This window comes from Prionailurus viverrinus, chromosome B4 (genome assembly GCF_022837055.1).
Source record: "Prionailurus viverrinus isolate Anna chromosome B4, UM_Priviv_1.0, whole genome shotgun sequence".
In the NCBI taxonomy this organism is placed as follows: Eukaryota; Metazoa; Chordata; class Mammalia; order Carnivora; family Felidae; genus Prionailurus; species Prionailurus viverrinus.
The window spans coordinates 46,700,530-46,715,761 of record NC_062567.1 but is presented as its reverse complement, the minus strand read 5'-3'; the positions used below and the strand labels follow the sequence as shown (position 1 = coordinate 46,715,761).

The window sequence follows — 15,232 nt, the reverse complement described above, 5'->3', positions numbered from 1 at the left end:
TTATTTTTTGCTGCTAAGGTAATGTATGACCAGATAAATCCAAACTGTAAAGGAGGAGGGGAAAAGGCCAAAAAGATGATGGCAATTATTATTGGGGTAAATTTTTTTCCAATTTTTTTTTATTTGTGTGCATGTGGGGAGGGGGTATTAAATTTATATAGAGAGGGACGCCTGGGTGGCTCAATCTGTCAAGCGTCCTACTTCAGCTCAGGTCATGATCTTGCAGTTCATGGGTTTAAGCCCCGCATCAGGCTCACTGTTGTCCACCAAGAGCCTGCTTCAGATCCTCTGTCCCCTTCTCGCTGCCCATCCTCTGCTTGCTCTCTCTCTCTCTCTTTCTCTCTCAAAAATAAATAAACTTAAAAAAATTATACAGAGATATTTTAAACAAAATTGTAGTCTGAATAACTCCTGAGGAATGCTCAATAAAAAATTATATCAAGTCCCACTTTTTTTTCCTTTGAAAATATCATGAGCATCTTTCCATGTCATTTGAATTTCTAAAACAAACAAACAAAAAGACTCTCTTTTTTTTTTTCCAGAATCCTGGGAATGGAATTATTCATTCAATAAGGATAAATATTTTAAAGACTATTGTTTTCTAAAAGGCTGCATCAATTATACCACCATTGTGATAGAATAATACTTGTCTCAAGATGTTAATTGCAACCCTGAGCATAATAGTATTTTGATCTTTGTGAATATGATTGGCAAAAATTATATTCCATTATTACTTTAATTTGTATTTTTCAGAATGGAAAATTGAAATTTTTAATGTATGAACACTTTTATCTTTACTCATTCATGACATGCTTGATCATATTCTTTGCCCATTTTTCTTTTGGTCTATTTGTCATTTTTTCCTATTGATTTATATGTTTTTTAAACTTTAAGGATATTATCACTTAGTCAAATATATTGCTAATATTTTCCTATTTTAACTCAACATTTTAGTTTCATAGATGAGTTTGGTTTGCACAAGTTTTGCTGATATAGGTAATCAAACCTATTAACCTTTTTCATTGTGAACATGAATAACATGTTCATGCATTGTGAACATGCAATATCATTGCATTTATCTATGGTTATGGAAATTTTAGTTTAATATTTTGAAAATCATATTTTTATCCATGTGGACTTTTTTATGTTAGGTAAATACTTATTTCCTTCAAATAAGCAAATTTCACAGCATAACTTGATATTTGTTGTGAAAAGTTACTTAAACCATAAATACCCCATAGCCATAGGATAAGTGGAATGAAACTAATCAGTTAGTAATATATACTTTAATATATTCTTAGTTCTTAGGCTATTGTAGGGCTATTTTAGAACTGTCTATTTTGTTCCTGTCAATTGCCTCTTGATTTTAGCTTAGTATCACCCTCTTTTTAATTATTATGACTTTATGATATATATCAACTATTGCTAATCATACTTCTCCTTATGGTTTACTCTTCATTTGTAAAGCTCTTATTTCCTATAGTGTACATTTCCAGGTGAATTTTAGAATCATTTTATCAATTTTCCCCAAATCTCATGTTTATGTTAATGAAATAAGTACTACTTGTTAGTTAATTAAAACAATAAAGCTTTTCGGGGTGCCAACAATAAAGCAGTTGGTTAAGCCTCTGACTTCGGTTCAGGTCATGATCTCATGGTCCCTGTGTCCGGCTCTGTGCTAACAGCTCAGAGCCTGGAGCTTGCTTCAGATTCTGTGTCTCCCTCTCTCTCTGTTCCTCCCCTGCTCACACTCTGTCTCTCTCTCTCTCTCTCTCTCAAAAAGAAATAAAAGATTTTTTAAAATTAAATAAATAAATAAATAAATAAATAAATAAATAAATAAAAGCTTTTATAATATCTAGTGTTCCCTCTAAGTAGATAACATAACTTTTTTATTTATTCAATGTTAAAAAATTCAGTTCAGTTAGATTTTCTTTTCTTCATCCATGTCTTGAACATTTCTGTTGGACTTATAGTAGGCATTTTATGCTCTTTCTCATTTTGCTGTTATGAACTGACTCCTTTCCCTCCTTCCAAATTCACTGAGATAATAATTATGTCTCATATAGGGGGAGTATTAATATTTATGTCTATATCTTAATCCAACTTCTTAAACTTTCTTAGTAAATTTATGAGAGTATTTATCTTTTTCAGTTTACAGAAAAATTATCTAATATTAAATATAATTTTTAAAAATCCTTATTTCCAATATTAACTCTGATGCTTTATTCCTTTATCAGGACAAAGAACTTCAGAACAGTGTTAATACCAGAAGATAGTCACATTTTACCCTGTTCATAATCTTAATTTGAATCTCTATTTTTTTAAACATATTTGTAGGTCTATAATGTTAAAGGATATTCTTTATCATAAGAAAATTTCTATTTCTTGTTTTCTAAGATCTAAACAAATCAGAGTAAATTTTATTGAATGCTTCTTAAGTAGCTCTTGAGATCGCCTCTTGATTTTCTTACTATTCCTGATATTATAGTATATTTAATTAATAGATTTTTCAATATTAAATCATCTTCACATACATGAGATAGACAACAGCTGGCAGTAGCAATATTTGATGGTCCTTTGCTTTTCTAGAAAGATCCAGGGGAAAGAGTCATCTCTTCCATGAAAATTAAAAGGTACATTTAGGATGCATTATCTCTTTTGAAGATACTTCCTGGTAACTTTTCCCCCATTGTTTCTTGCCAGTAAGATTTTTTCTTTTTTCTTGGTTCAATTTAGATAATTAAGGTTTTCCTAGATAATCATCCCATTTCCATAATATACTTTTTTAGTTTTATTTTTTTATTCAATTATATTAACATACAGTGTTATATTAGTTTTAGGTGTACAATATAGTGATTCAACAATTCTATACATTATTCAGTGCTCATTAGGACAAGTGTAGTCTTAATCCCCTTCACCTGTTTCACCAATCCCCCTCCGACCTCCCTTCTGGGAACCATCTATTTGTTCTCTATAGTTAGGAGTCTGTTTTTCAGTTTGTCTCTCTTTTTCCTTATTCCTTTGTTTTGTTTCTTAAATTCCACATATAAGTAAAATCATATTATTTGTCTTTCTTTGGCTGACTTATTTCACTTAGCATTAGACCTTCTAGATGGACCCGTGCTGTGGCAGATGGCAAGATTTCATTTTTTAAAAAATGTTTATTTATTTTTGAGAGAGAGAGAGAAACCAAGTGTGAGTGGGAGAGGAACAGAGGGAGAGGGAGACACAGAACTCAAAGCAGGCTCCAGGCTCAGCACTGTCAGTACAGAGGCTTAAATTCACAAACTGTGAGATCATGACCTGAGCTGAAGTTGGACGCTTAACCCACTGAGACACCCAAGTGCTCCTCATTCTTTTTTTATGGCTGAGTAATATTCCATCATATACATAATGAGATACACACACACGTATACACCACACCTTCTTTCTTCCATAAGATTTTTGAAACTAATATAGCACACTTATAAATAAATATTGTTATGGCCCCTGACTCTTTTTTTATCTATTCTCTTTGGATTTGTCAGGGTTTCTGTTGTTGTTACCTTTTCTTGCAATGAATCAGGCCTTAGAATTATTAAATCTAATATTCTTTAATATAATGATTTTCTGCTGTCATCTTTATTTTTTTCTTTGACTTTCCTTACAATTCTTATTTATTTTCTAGGGTTCTTTTGTGCTGAATGTTTAGTTCATTTATTTGCATTCCTTCAAACTGAAAAAATATGTGCCTTTAAATGTGCCTCTGAATAGAATTTAAATATGTATCCCTAAATTTATAAATGCAATTTCCTCATCACTTCATTTTCAAATACTTTGTGGTTGTGGGTTTCATTTTTCTCTTTGACCAAATGATTATGTAGGGGCAGTATCTTACTTTCTAAGATATTTGGTTTGCTATTGATGTTATTTAAACTTCTATAAGAGAGTATTTTTTTACTAAACAATAGTATAATCTTTATTAAACTCTTATCAGTCACATTATTCTAATCCTCTACATCATTTTCTTTGTTGCTTTTTCTATCAAAACTTGAGCAAAATGTGACAGTCATTCACAAAAATTGATCTACCTGTTTTTATCCAAGTTTCCAACAGACTTGTTATATTTTTATTACTTAAAGGATGTTCATTGACCTATCTTCAATTTGGACTGTGCTTTTTATAAATAGAGAAAAATCCTCAGTGTCTCTTTGACAGTATTTTTCCTTTGAATTCAACTTTGCCTGAAATTACTATTTTTTTTAAATTTTTGTCTCTTCCTTATGATTTCCTATATTATTATTATTATTATTATCATTATTGTTATTTGAACTTTTGTTGTTGTGTGTTAGGGGTGTTTTTTCATAAGCAAAAGTTGTAATATGTATACAGTCCCTTTTCCTTCTTCATTTTGACCTTTTTTGTATTTAGTCATCCTCAGTAGGAGAAATTTACTGACAGGCAGTATTTACCAACTAAGAATGTGTATGGATTCCCTTAGCCTATGTCACTTTCCATATGTTTAATGAAGTTTTCTGTGAAAGTGCCCCCATTAAAACACAAGTAATCGTGATAAGCAAACTGCTGGGCTGGAGTGAGAATTTGACACCATTTTTTGATTGTCCAACAATCTGATCAAATAATGTGATTGTAAACTGGTCTCAAGCATACATGACTATTGAGTGTTCCCTAGAGCCCACATTCACCTATAATGCTTTTCTTTGGGAGCTACGCTACCTGAAAGCAATGTGCCTTGACTGCCATGCACCCACTACTTCCTGTCTTCTGTTTTAAAGGAGTCATATTGCCTGATGTAGTTTAGAAGCAGAGCTACTTGGTACTGGGTACTGATTAGAATGGAATATGGAACTGCTCCTTCTTCTCCCCAAAACAGTAATCATGCATCAGAGCCACAGAAGCTACTAGAATTCTGTGTAGAACTGACCTTGATTTCTGTGTAGGGGCATGTTCTCATCACCTCCTATTCACCTGGTCAGTGTGGGAGGGGTCCTCAACCTAAATAGGATAAGGTGGCTGAAAATATGACACCTGACACTGGAGAGATGGGCTGACAGCAGCTTATTAGTCAGACACACTCACAGGTCAGGGGAGGAGAATGTGTCACACAGGGCCATATGGGGGCTAACTTGAGAAAAGAGCAACAAAGGTCTGTGGAGGGCAAGCCTGGTAGTAACAAAACAGGGAGTGACTCCTGGATCCCACAGGAGGATGTGACTTCCTGTTTGCTTGATGTTGAGGTCTGAGAAGGAGGTAAGAGCTTTAGGGTTAATACGAGTAGCAGGCAGCTGGGCTGACTAATAGCGGAATTAACCAGGTGAGGGAGGCCTTCCCCTGGGGTGAGGAGTGTGTCTGAAAGGGCAAAGAACTATGTGGTTAGGCCTTTGGGGCCCTGTGAGGCTCAAAGACATAAAGACAGCATATGAAATTTGGGGCTTTACAATACAAGGCATAATATGGGACAAGAATAAAGCATTTTCTTCTTTCATATTAGTGACTTTGTGCTGTTTATAGTAACATAATTCTATTAGCATCATTGGGGCTTTAGTAGTGCAGTTTGTAAGATGAGGATTCTACTGAGCAATGCCTCAACATACCTCTCTGCATCTTCACTCTTTCATCTGTAAAATACAAGAACTAGTCTAAATAATTCTATAGTCTTTTTGTCTCTAAAATGGCCATGATAATTTAAAATAAATAGAAACATTTTACTTAGTGTCTATAAGGTCTAATACTCCAGAGTAATTACCTGTTTGCATGTCTCTTCTACAAATCTATGAGCTTGTTTTCTTAAGCAACTTGAAATGCCTGTTTTATGATACATGAAAATTTCTTAACAAGTGATTTTCAAATGAACGAATAAATCTAACTGAACAAGAAATATGTGGAGAACTTCTGAGCAATGCTAAATATTTCGTGAATGTTCTATTACCGAGTGGTCTAACTTTCATTACTAACTAGCTGGTTATTCTACTAAAGTACTTAACTTGGGTTCACTGTGAGCATTAACATATGGCACTTACCACTGTTTATGTAGCACATTCTTTTCTCATGTTGTTAAACTTCCTTACCTTCCCAAGCTAAGATCTGGAGAAGTTTAGTTTGTTCCATTTTAGACCTAAAGTCTTCTCTTTGTCTCCTTTGGCAAGGATGCCCCAGATTTCAATCAGCTACTAGAAATGTCAGGTGAAAAATGGCACAAATGTGAATTACGACAATAAAAGTTTATAAGCTACTAAAATAAAGTTATAGTACCTAAGAGCTGAGTCAACTGACAATGTTAAATGGAACATTTTACAACCAGTCCTGGGATAATGATAAAAAAAAAGTGGCACACAGAACATGAAGAAATATCTGACAGGAAATGGGCCCGAGATCAAGTTCAGGCTACATGATTTTGTATGAGCTACTTCTAAAGTGTGTGTGGGTGGGAGTGATAATCTAAAGTTTATGGAGCGCCTCCTCTGTGTCCAACCCTTGACATCCTTACTTCTCATAACAGCTCAGTGAAAAAGGTGTTGCTGTCATTTTAGAGAGGAGAAACCAAGGCTGAAGTGGTTCAATTGGACAAGTGCCCAAAAACAAAACTATTAAATAACAGAGACAATATTTGACTTCAAAATCTCTCCACCTCCAAGCCCATTCTCTTTCTATCAGTCTATGTAAAGAGATAGCTTTGGGTGAAACTCACACCCAAAGCTATCTCTTTACATAGACTTATAATCTCTATATAAATAAAACAAATTTTAGGTTTCATGAAGTATCTCTCTGTCCAACTTGATGCTAGTGTGTGTCCTGTGCTATCAATTCAGGTGATTGTTCCCCTTACCATGGAGCTCACCATATAGATTAGCTACACAGGGAATGTAAAATTATAGCTAAGTAAGGCAAAAATATGGGGCTAGCATGAAGATCAGCATTAGGAAGGAAGTTGAACACTAAAAATCATGTTCAAGAAGGACTATAGAAATGTTATCAGGAGTTTGAATAGGTGATATGGCAATCATTCATTTTATTTTTTTAAATAACTCCACTCAGAAAATATTTTGTGTTACTCATAAATTCCCACTGCTTTCCCTAACCTTTCTAGCATGACATCCTCTTGTCACCCCACACGCCCATAATTCCCAGTCACGGTGCTTCTCATTTGTGCCCACCACAGTATCCCCAGTGACAGATACAATGGCACATGCAGGGGGAGCTGGTGCTATCCTGATAGGCTGGTATTTGGTGTAATTGCATAATTTTTTACAAATATTATGTTTTACCTTTAAAGATCTTACAAAATTTATATTCTTCTCCCTCATCTGACTTTGTTATAATATAAAGATAGCCTTTTCAATTACTTATTATGGACCAAAATTCATGCTCCAAGCAGAATTAATGTCATGTTAATTCTGAGGCTTCGCATACTCTGTACAAACTCCTCTCATTCTAGCCAGAGAAACACAGTGATAAAATGGTCTAAACGCATCACATGCAAAGTGCTGATGTGAAATTAAAAGGACAGAAATATGATTGGGATATTAATTCAGGAGAAATAAGGAACTATGACTGTTTGAATAAGGTTAGCAGGGTGGTTTAGTTCTTCCTGAAAATATGTGTGATGTTATCTCACCTTACCTTGACTTCCACCCCAACTACCCCCATTCAAGTACAATCAAATGCTTGGTTTCTGCACACACACACACACACACACACACACACATACACACACACAAGAGGGCTACACAATACCCAATAGACAGACACAGACGGAAACGTTATGTGAAACTACTCCTATCAGATGAAGGCATTATGTCAATATAGCAATAACACCATGCATTTCTATTGTAATGGAACACAAATTAATAAAATGGGGAAGTAGAACTTGCCAAACAGCTTTAAACTCAATACCAGATTTCAATTATAGGTCCAAGACACAAGCTAATTTTCATGGTTGGTCCGTAATAATAGTCATTGTTAAATGACAGAAGAGAAACGGCTTTAAATGGGAAGTGGCACAATTAATCACAGCTGTCATACTTATGTACTTGCTGACTATCAACCCTGAACAGAACATTTAATTCAAATCTCATTTAAAAGTATGCACTGTCAAGGGAGAGGCCAAGAACCATTTTCTAGCTCAGGAAGCAACTCACAACCCATGTGCCAAAGATGTTACTGAAGATCGAGTGTATCGGCACATGGACTGATTGCTCTCATCCCACACCTCTCTTTACAACCCACTGTAGGAACTTCTATCAAAAAGCAAGAAAATACCCAAACCTTGGCATCTGACTGCTCAAAGAAGATCAATTCCTGTTCTCATAATGTATAACTTTTGGGGGGAAGACTCTGCCCATTCAGAACTCCCACTGAATTTAAGTTTTGTCCATGGTGATAGGTTTTGCCTTTTGAACAATCTTTTTAATATTCTGTAATACTATGTATCTATAACATATTTGTTAATACTAATATCCTATTGTTGTTTTAAAAGTACTGCAAAAAAATAAGTGCTGCATATATAATACATTATTTCGTATAATGTATTAAATAATAATGTATCAAAACCCACTGAAGGAAAATTGAGTGTGTGTAGAAATAGAGATAATGCATATAGATATAGATATGGATTTGGGTACAGAAAGAGAGAGAGAATTATAGCAAAGATCCAAAGCAAAAGTTAAAACTTAGGAGCAAAGTAAGAGCAATTACCTTGAATCCTAAATAGTTTCATATAAACTGATGTAATAGTTTTGTGTATAGAAGTTTGACATCATCAGAAAGAGGGGGATATCTTATTTAGAAGTATTAATTTGAAGGAATTACTTATCAGGTCAAAAAGTACTTTCATGTCAACTAGAGATTTCAAGTAGTTTGATAAATAGGTTCTGTGATATTATAATAATGTAATATTAGATTTATCTAAGATGTCAAAATAATGTACCAACTGGCATCTACGTCTATTATGTCACTAACCTTACAGCTAGAACTGGCTGTGGTAAATATTTTACATTTATTCAATGTATATTTACTGAATAATTCCTATGTGTCAGGCACTCTAGGTACTAGATATATAAGGATGAATAAGATATGTACACGGTTCCAGTTAAGTTAGCATAATCAGGGTTACTTTGATAGCCCAGTTCTTCTGAACCTATATTGCGTTATACAAATTAAGGTTTTTTTGACCTTCAAAATATTTGTGGTACTTTGCTTGTTATTTTACCATTAATTACAGAATTAAACGAGTCTTGACAATGAGTTTCAGATGAGCTTTTTTGCTTTGTAGGTATTATTGAAGCGAATAAATCTCTATGAATAGTGGAATGATAAAATATTCACAGAAACTTACAACTCTGCAGTTGAATAACAATTACTTTTGTTCCAAACAGGCAATTGGTTTCCAAACACATTAAACAAAGGCAATTTAGAAAGCTTCTTCTTCTTTTTGGCATCATTAACGTTGTTGAACGTCCTGGGATTCTGGAGTGTTTCACAAAGGTAAGTTTGTGGTAAGATGAGCAATTTCTGAGTCCATGAAATATTGATCTGGGAACTATCACTGAGCCAACGGGAATCCTGTATGCCATGACTGGACAAATTAGCATATTAGAGAAATTTAACAGATTATTCAGAGCAAGAAATTTCAATTTAGACTTCACTTTTGCCATTGATCCTTATAATAAAATAGTGCTTTACTCGATTCTAAAACATGTTCTGAAAGGAGATATGTTTTCTCCACTATATAGCACCACTTTAGAATTAGAAATAACCATATTGATAATAAGAATGAATGAGTCATTATCATTAAAAGCAAATATCATTAAACAAATAGCTAGAAATCTAATGATGCTTAAGATTTGGATTCCATTCAGGCCTTTCAATCAGCAGTGACCATTTCAAGGTCAATAACAAACTGCAAAATCATTTAGTCAGTCACCTGAGACCAGTCAGTGGCTTATTATGTATCATCTACCATCCATCCATTGCCAGCCCACCTCTCTCTCTCACTGACGTATTTTTGGAGGACTGTGTAGTTTTGAGCAAATTGTCTAACTTCTCTGAGCCTCTGTTCTTATATTTATAAAATAAAATCAAGAAAACCAACATCTTGTGGGCTTTAGGCATATGAATTTTGGTAAAGGGCTGAGCACAGTACCTGTCATGTTGTGTCAACTACAGAGATCTTTATTTTTCTCACTTCCCTCTATTCACTTATCTATTTAGTCATATTTTATCTCATCACTGTCACTTCTCCCTTGCCTAAATCATTCTTTCATTCATTGAATAAATCTCTGTTGGAACACCAGTCATGCGATAGGTACTACATGCGATAGTAAACTAGAAGGACACAAAGTCAGTAAGTCAATAAATGTTTAGTGCCATTATGTTCCTGCTCTCACGGAGCTTATGGTTCAGTATAAAAGAGAGGCACTTAAATTTCATGCAAGGCAGAATTAATGACAAAATCAAAAGTTTTAATGGCTCCCTGAATTTTTATATTTCTTACCTTCCAAAGTATATAAGTTGTTGAATTGATCCTCCACAATATAAATACCTATCTCATTCTTGGATTGAAAGCCAAATTAGAATATCAAAGAGTCTTGCAGAAGGATCCAAGGGGAATATCCTCAGTTTTGGAGCAAAATAGAGTCAGCGATGAAAACCGAAGGTGAAGGCAAAGCCTCTTTCCCCTCCATTCGTTGCCTCCAAACACATAAGTGGTGCTCATCTTCCAGTTCTCATAAACCCTGCACTTCTTACATCTTCTCCCACTGTAAGATCTGACCTTTGTCTTTTCATAAAGTAGTTTGAAAGGTAATTTTTTTAGTCAGCCCAGTTGAATCCACTTCCACTACTTGGCTGTAGAAACTTCAGCAAGCTATTTAACTTTGTTAAGCCCATTTTTTTCATTTGTAAAGTGACAACAGTAAGAATAGCAATTGTGCCGTAAAATTGTTGTGAGGTATGAGTAAATGCTCAAAAGTGTTAGCAATAGTAATAATAATGACCTCATGCTTTGCCTTATGCCTCCTTCTTCCTCCTTTTTAATTCTTCTTCTAGACTCATGCAGAGGTGTGGCAAAAATGACCAGGATTATGGGCTGAATTCATGGAAGAACTAGCACTGGAACCAGACTCTATTAGCTCGGGGATTTACTCATTCATTCATTCATTCATTCACTCATTCATTCAATATACTAAGCATTGTTCCAGGCACTAGAAAAAAAAAAAACAAAAAACTGAAGACAGCAAAGTACCAGTCTATATGAGCTACTATTTAGTACTCAAATTCAATTATTTAAGTGTGATTCTTTCTCTGTGATTGTTGAACAAGTGAGTTACTACAAAGAAGTGACAGATGATAGAGTGGGGTGCAGAGAAGGAGACAAGAATAAAATGGTACAAAGCACCAAATATTGGAGGAACCAAAAGGGGGAAGAGACTAAGTGATAATAGAAGATTTATTGAGAAATAAGTCTGATTCTTAGAAAATCCTCTATTTCCCTACATTTTCTTTTCCTTTTTTTCTGTTTACTTTTTGAGGACAGGGGGAAAAATAGAGACAGGATAAAACAAAGCAAGAAGGGAGGAAATTAATTTTCCAAGTGTTAAGCACTCCTATCTTGGGCAGTATGCAACACACACACACACATAACCTCATGTAGTCTTTACCACCTCCCTGTTACAGAAATCTTATCACTTTTTATAAATACAAAAACTAAAGTGAGAATCTAGGTAAGTAAATTGACTAGGTTCACACACCTAGGATTCAAACCCATGTGTGTATCTTTATAAAGCTCACACACTTTCTCCTACCAGCATACTGTTTCTAAGTGCCACAGAAGAGCTCTCTACCTACTCTATAACAACCCCTTGACTCTGATGGGTAGGGAAGAAACCCATCCCTTCAGTTAAAGTAACCATACCCACCATCACCTGTCGATCAGCCACTCCACCGGGAAAGAATGGGTGTCACATATCAGAAGAAAAGAGAGTGGAAAATTTGCCAGCAGAGATCAAGCAGCTAAAACCAACTACATTAGTGCAAAGTCACACATTCCCCTGGGTATCTATTGCCCATTGGGGCGGGACGGTCCAAGCCAGAAGTTAGGCAAGAAACTATATGGAACTTATGGTAGGAGATCAGTGTCTCTAGTGAGGAATGAATGATTTTGATTTAGTTCTATACTGATTGTGTGATTGTCAAACACTAACAAACAGTAAGTATGTGAAGAAACAGGAGAAAACACAGGTGTTCTAGAGACAGTATTATTGAAACATATTATTTAGGAGTCAGTGTTTGAAGAGCCAGATAACAGTGACAAATCTATCAAGAACAAGACAGTCCCAAGTTATTCTTGTTCTTAAAGTTTTTAGAACAGCATATTAATTATGAAACAGCATCTTCACCAACACACAGCTGACCTTAGGTCTCTGTTGACACCTGAGGGTACCCCCACCATGATTTTTATATTAGTGTGATACAATCCGAGTTTAAGTCCTAGAACAAAAAGAACTTGCCAGGGTCACTCAGATATCACCTGAGTACCATTAGGAATTATACATGAATATCAGGCAAGATTTATTTTTCATTTGTACAAAAACAAAACAAAACAAAACAAAAAATAGTCCTCTGCCTCTGTCTGTCTTAGAATCCTCCTCAATCAAATCTAAAAGTAGCAATGGTAACATGTCATACCTGAGGCTCTTCAGGTTGGGAATGAAGGATGTAGGTAGATGAAATGTCTTTCCCTAGCTGAAAAGTATTACATAAACATCTCTATAGTGCTGGATAAAAATATATATCCCACATTAGATGCTGAAATAAAAAGATATTACAGATGTTTTAGGGAGGGAGGGCAAAAGGGTGTTTGTTTTTATCTCAACACCACTGTCCTTCCAGTGTGGTAAAACACATCTTTTAAAAAAAAATTTTTAACGTTTATTTATTTTTGAGAGAGAGAGAGAGAGAGAGAGAGAGAGAGCGAGCAGGGGAGGGGCAAAGAGAGGGAGACACAGAATCCAAAGCAGGGTGCAGGCTCTGAGCTATTAGCACAGAGCTTGATGCAGGGCTGGAACTCACAAACTGCAAGATCATGACCTGAGCCAAAGTCAGACACTCAACCAACTGAGCCACCAAGGCACCTCTGTAAAACACATCTTAAAGTTGATACCATTGCCCCAACTTTGTCAATGATACCAGTAGTCTTCTGTGCATAACTTGTCATAATTATTGAAAACAACATAAATCAGAGACAAAAGACCACTTATTCAAGCACTATTCTTCTCTTACAGTTACTTTTAGCAATATATTGAGAGGGAAAAGCAGGTAAAATTCACTTTGGAAACTTTCACAAATCAGAAGTAGATGTTTGACCTCAGAAGCTTACATGTATCTGATAAAACTGAACTTATAGCCCATATTCACTCGTTCATTTAACAAATATTTTTGAGCATGTGCTATGCACCAGGCACTAGGAACACAGCAGTGAATAAAGCAGTTTGAAATTCCTATCCTCCTAAAACTTTCTCAGAAGTGTTTGTCTTTTTTTTATGTTTGTTTATTTATTTATTTTTAAGAGAGAGAGAGAGAGAGAGAGAGAGAGAGAGAGAGAGAGAGAGAACGAGCAGGGGAGGAGCAGAGGGGGGACAGAAGATCCAAAGCAGACTCTGTGCTGACAGCAAAAAGCCTCACGTGGGGCTTGAACTCAAAAACCATGGGAGCGTGACCTGAGCCGAAATCAAGAGTCATACGCTTAACTGACTTAGCCACCCAGGTGCCCCAAGAAAATAATGTGTCTTTAAAAGTAGTGTGCTACAGGGAGAAAAGGCCAGAATTTTGAATAAGAGAGTTCCCAGCCTAGGGTCTGCCAACTACTATTCATATGAACCCCAAAGAAGTCATTTAACCTCTTAGAATTTTAGTTTCCCTATCTGTGAAATGGGGATGATTTCATCCTTCTAGGGTTGTAGTGAGAATTCACTAAGCGAGGGTGGGTATAGTGCCCTAGCATGGTGCCTGGCACTTAGAAGACAGACACTCAGGAAAGCCACGTGTTCCTTGGGTCAGGAGTATAGGGTATGCATTCTAGAAATGTATTCATGGATTGTTTGACAACAGTGTTTTCTACATGGGTTCAACACTGAATTTACAAATCTCTTGTGCATCTGAAGTATTTCATGAGTCCTGGTCTCCATGAAAACTGTAAAGTTGATAGGGTTTCAGACTTTCCCCCATCTCGCTCTGTCAGAGTCATTGCAAGTTGTAAAACAGCGCCATCTAAAGGTCCTTATGAGACAACTTAACATCTCCTGAAACTCCCTTTGTCGTTTTATAAAGACTGTTCTGGTACGCAGTGCTCTTAAATAATCATCACTGTTGTGCCAGTATCTATGGACCCGTAATAAAAGGTAGACAGCACAGGAAGAAAGCAAATGATTTATCAAGTCATCTACATCTGGTCCTAAAAAAAGCTTTCTTTCTTTCTTTTTTAGGTATTGTAATCTAAATCATTTTAATGCCCAGAACATCAGTGGAAGTAATCTTGAAGAAACACTTCTCCTCCATGAAAAGTCTCAGAAATTTTATGGCAGTACACAAGAATTTTCTTCAAGTATTGATCTTTGGGAGACAGCCCTATGAAACTACATTTGACTCTACCCATCCTATGAGCAAAGTATTCACGTTTTCTTCACCTGAACACCTTATGCATTTTAGTTTAAGAACTAATATGGATGGCAGTGACTTTAGGAATATTATCGGTGTACTTTATTTATAAAGACTAATCATGACTCTTCTGGTGAACTATTATGCTTTTGCATTAACACATTATACATTACAATTGATAAAGTAATTTCAAAGTCTGTGGTGCCTCCATGACAACAAAATGATTAGGTCCTAAACATTACTATATTTTACAACTTTTTACAATGGTGGTTCAGCCATTAAAAGCAATATAAATGCTATTTTTAGTTTTAATGTGCCAATAGAATCAAAATAATAGTATGTTAACATTCCTCCTTTCTATACATTTATTGAGCACTTATTACAATGCCAGACCTTGTGATCATATGCCATCTATATCTGACTAAATAATAAATCCATACATGATTTTACTATATTTGATCTTCATATTATCCCATCAAGATATAAAGGAAATTTTCTCAAAATTAAAAAGCAATGTTAACTAAAACTGAGGCCCTTAACAAAGAAAGAATATTCAATCCTGAAGACATTATAAAAT

General features: G+C 35.2%; 1 protein-coding gene across 1 annotated transcript in view; it reads left to right on the top strand.

Annotated features, from left to right (window-relative positions):
- SLC15A5 (solute carrier family 15 member 5) overlaps nucleotides 1–14,775 on the top strand; it is an 85,550-nt gene extending 70,775 nt beyond the window's left edge. The window contains exons 8-9 of the mRNA XM_047866893.1: nucleotides 9,378–9,486; nucleotides 14,484–14,775. Coding sequence (XP_047722849.1) covers nucleotides 9,378–9,486; nucleotides 14,484–14,631 — 257 coding nt within the window. The 3' untranslated portion in view covers nucleotides 14,632–14,775. The remainder of the gene's footprint in view (nucleotides 1–9,377; nucleotides 9,487–14,483) is intronic.
- Nucleotides 14,776–15,232: the final 457 nt, after the last annotated feature.